Source organism: Gekko japonicus, unplaced genomic scaffold (assembly GCF_001447785.1).
Source record: "Gekko japonicus isolate JY-2015 unplaced genomic scaffold, Gekko_japonicus_V1.1 scaffold573, whole genome shotgun sequence".
NCBI lineage: Eukaryota > Metazoa > Chordata > Lepidosauria > Squamata > Gekkonidae > Gekko > Gekko japonicus.
The window spans coordinates 308,510-312,779 of record NW_015176469.1 but is presented as its reverse complement, the minus strand read 5'-3'; the positions used below and the strand labels follow the sequence as shown (position 1 = coordinate 312,779).

Here is a 4,270-nt window from a genome sequence, read left to right as displayed (position 1 = left end):
GACAAATGGTGTTCAGTGTGGCCAAGTGCAAAGTGATGCACATTGGAGCCAGAAATCCTAACGATAAATACACATTGATGGGCAGAGACTGACCAAGAAAAAGATCTTGGAGTCGTAATAGATAACTCAATGTAAATGTCAAGACAGTGTGCGACTGCAATAAAAAAGGCCAACACTATACTGGGGATTATTAGGAAGAGAATTGAAAACAAATCAGCCAGTATCATAATGCCCCTGTATAAATCAATGGTGTGACCTCATTTGGAGTACTCTGTACAGTTCTGGTTACCACACCTCAAAAAGGATATTATAGCATTGGAAAAAGTGCAGAAAAGGGCAACTAGAATGAGAAAAGGGTTGGAACACTTTCCCTATGAAGAAAGGTTAAAACACTTGGGGCTCTTTAGCTTGGAGAAACGATGGCTGAGGGGTGACATGATCGAGGTTTATAAGATTATGCATGGGATAGAGCAGGTTGAGAAACAAGTACTTTTCTCCCTTTCTCACAATATAAGAACTTGTGGGCACTCAATGAAATTGCTGAGCAGTCAGGTTAGAACAGATAACAGGAAGTACTTCTTAACCAAAGAGTGATTAACACATAGAATTTACTGCCATAGGAGGTGGCGGCAGCTACAAACATGGACAGCTTCAAGAGGGAATCAGATAAGCATATGGAGCAGAAGTCCATCAGTGGCTATTAGGCACAAGGTATAGATAAGAACTCTCAGGCTGGGGCAAGTGATGCTCTGTATTCTTGGTGCTTGAGGGGGGGCAACAGTGGGAGGGCTTCTAGTGTCCTAGCCCCACCACTGGACCTCCTGATGGCACCTGGTATTTTTGGCCACTGTGTGACAGAGTGTTGGACTAGATGGGCCATTGGCCTGATCCAACATTGGCTTCTCTTATGTCCTTATGTTAGTCCATCCTGCCTGTGTAACTCTTCGTTGTCATTTAGCTTGCTTGGAAGACTATCTCTTTCCCATGCCTGGCTCCAGGTAATGGATCAGTTCCCAGACATCTCTGTTTTAAGAAACCAACCATTCACTGTCACAGAGCCATTTTGTTCCCGCATGCCATGCATCCCCTTTCTCATCTCTCAAACTTTTTTTGTGATCCACAGTAGACTTTCTTGCCCTAAAACTAAAAAGAAAAAAAAAATGAAGGCTACAACTTCACTTATGTTAGGCCATCCATGAGTATGTGTGGAATGAAATTGAATTTGCCAGATTTCCAGCTGATTAACATTTCATAAGTTATTTGCTAAGTGAGACATCGGTAACAATTGATCTCCTGCAAGCACAGCATATTCAGGACTTGGAGAGCCAGATTTATTGATGGTACTACTGACCTGAAGCTGATGAATTGGCAACAGGAATATCTTTGCCAAGTCCATCAACCATCTTTGGCCTTTGGTAATTTGTAACTAGTTTTACTGGAAAGTAATGTCTGGTATTAATCTCTTTTGACATTAGCATGTTTAATTGCACTTCCTTGCCCTTCTGAATAAATAGGAACTGCAAGTCTTGAAATGCCCAGATAGAGGCTGGGCAAATTTTTGCTTGATTTACTTTTCCTGAGACCAGAGCTCAGAACCTCTGGCAAGAGTTCTATGGCTGTGCCAGGTTGCAGAAGTAATTGGAAGCAAAAGGGGGGGGGGAGCAGGGCAAAGCAGGTCTGTTGCACTTGCTTCTTTGTACATAAACACTTCCAGCTGCTTATGTCATCGTCCTGATAGGCGCTTCATCTTTGTGGAGAAAATGCTAGGAGGCATTACCTTGACAAACCAATCCTGTTCTTGGTGAAAGGTGCAGGCCATGGCCAAGTTCCCTCCAGGCAACCGGACTATCTCAGGGCATTGCCACTTGCATTGTGTAAACACTGATGAGATCCCTTGAGGCCCTGCCCTTTGCACAGGAGTTTTCCTTACAGGCACAAATCTCCTGGAGGGTAAAGAGAGGAAGGAGTCTGGGAAGAATCAGAAGGAGGAACGATAATGCTTAATCTCCTTTTCACATCCTGGAGGTTTTGTGTGCATTACATGTCGTGTGCTCATCAAAGACTGCAGGGTTCCAAGGAGGTACAACAGGGGAGACTCTTTGCATGAAAGCGGGTGTGATGTTGCACCAAAGAGCTAAACAGGAAGAGAGTATTGTCCTCATCAAAGGCAAACTCTCATGCAGACAAAGAACAAGTGCTGTTTCCTCTGTTCGTTCTGGAATAAGGAAGAACTAGGGCATTTTACACAACAATTTTAAAAAACATTTTCATGCCTGCTTAATTGCTAAGAGTCCCTCAGTCAAGGAACCCTGTGAAGGGCTCGACTCTTAATAAAGAATCCTGAAACAGATTCATAAAACTGCAGTCTACAGGGCTGTTTGGGGCAAGCCAGCCTAGTTCATTCAAGTTAAAAATTGTTTAAATTCGGGAACAGATAACCCGGGAGTCCTACCTATCACTTCACTTCATTCAGCAGCGTACAACATATCACAAAATCAACCCAAGCCTTAAAACATCATATAGGAAGGTGCTGCAAAATGAAAGAATCTCAGAGGCAAGCCCAGAGAACCCGTTTGGTTTTTAAGAGCAGTCTAGAGATACAGAAATCTGGGCCAGGAATGGGAAGCCACTTTTGTAATGGGAGCAAGAGAGTGAATATTGAAATAAAACGAAGAGGGACAGGTTTGCTCTGCAGAGGATAGGCTGCTTTTCCTGCTTGCAGCCCTCCCAAATGACGTCTTGTGTGTTCTTCTGTCTTTCAGGTGCAGGCCTCACTCTCAGCGATACCGACTCCTGCCATGGCAGCCAGGATGGGGGCAGCATGGTTACCTCCCAGATCGTAGAGCTTAGAAGAATACCCATAGCAGACACTCATCTCTAGTCATTCCAACTTTTAAAAAAGTTCAGCCCCCTCCCCCACCCCTGGTTTTTATATCTGTATTTTCTTTTGCAGTAAAAGCACTATATGCAGCTGTGTAGCAGAATGCTGTGTACTGTAACTGGACAATTAACAAGAAGGAATATTTTTTGGTAAATGTAACTCCTTACAGTGGACTCAGATTTGAACCCCCTAACTTAGATGCACATATTCAATCAACTGTGTACTAATTTTTAATTAACCAATATGCTTAAGGCTGTTTTAATAAAACATGGTAGAGTCCATTTAATAGATAGAGATGTCTTGATATGTACTCATTTGTTTATTATAACTGATCAGAGAAATGAAGACAGGACAGACTGGCCAGAGAAGTGATACTCACTTGGGGGCTCAGGAGCCACACGTGCCTCTTTAACATGCTAATTGTGGCTCTTCTGCACACTTTCTCTCAGTGTGGCACCTGTCCCATGTTCCAGGATAGTGGGCAAGGCCCTTGCATGCTGGGGCTTGTGGTTGGCAGATGGTCCCCACCCTGAAACAGTTGCTGTCAGAGGAATGGGTAAACTGCAGGCCTCCCCAAGGTTCAGTCTTCATGCCAGGGATGGAAGTTGGGAGTAAGCAGTGAAGTGGCTAAATTTGCAGATGGCACGAAGCTGTTCAGGGTGGTGAGAACCAGGGAGGATTGTGAGGCACTCCAAAGGGACCTGTCAAGGATGGGCGAGTGGGCGTCAGCCTGGCAAATTGGGTTCAGTGTGGCCAAGTGCAAAGTGATGCACATTGGGGCAAAAAATCATAGCTATAAATACACGTTGATGGGTTCCGAACTGGTGGAGACTGACCAAGAGAAAGATCTTGGAGTCGTAGTAGATAAATCAATGTGAATGTCGAGACAGTGTGCGACTGCAATAAAAAAGGCCAACACTATGCTGGGGATTATTAGGAAGGGAATTGAAAACAAATCAGCCAGTATCATAATGCCCCTGTATAAACCGATGGTGCGACCTCATTTGGAATACTGGGTGCAATTCTGGTTACTGCACTTCAGAAAGGATATTATAGCATTGCAAAAAGTACAGAAAGGGGCAACTAGAATGAGAAAAGGGTTGGAACACTTTCCTTATGAAGAAAGGTTAAAATGCTTGGGGCTCTTTAGCTTGGAGAAACAACGGCAGAGGGGTGACATGATCGAGGTTTACAAGATTATGCATGGGATAGAGCAGGTTGAGAAAGAAGTACTTTTCTCTCTTTCTCACAATACAAGAAATCGTGGGCATTCAATGAAATTGCTGAGCAGTTGGGTTAGAACAGATAAAAGAAGTACTTAACCGAAGAGTGATTAACACATGGAATTCACTGTCACAGGAGGTGGCGGCAGCTACAACCATGGACAGC

The 4,270-nt window shown here is 43.9% G+C and overlaps 1 protein-coding gene across 1 annotated transcript in view; it reads left to right on the top strand.

The window, feature by feature from the left end:
- The window catches only part of ADGRV1 (adhesion G protein-coupled receptor V1), a 373,937-nt gene extending 370,872 nt beyond the window's left edge, over positions 1 to 3,065 (top strand). Inside the window, exon 87 of the mRNA XM_015427126.1 lies at positions 2,763 to 3,065. Coding sequence (XP_015282612.1) covers positions 2,763 to 2,881 — 119 coding nt within the window. The 3' untranslated portion in view covers positions 2,882 to 3,065. The remainder of the gene's footprint in view (positions 1 to 2,762) is intronic.
- Positions 3,066 to 4,270: the final 1,205 nt, after the last annotated feature.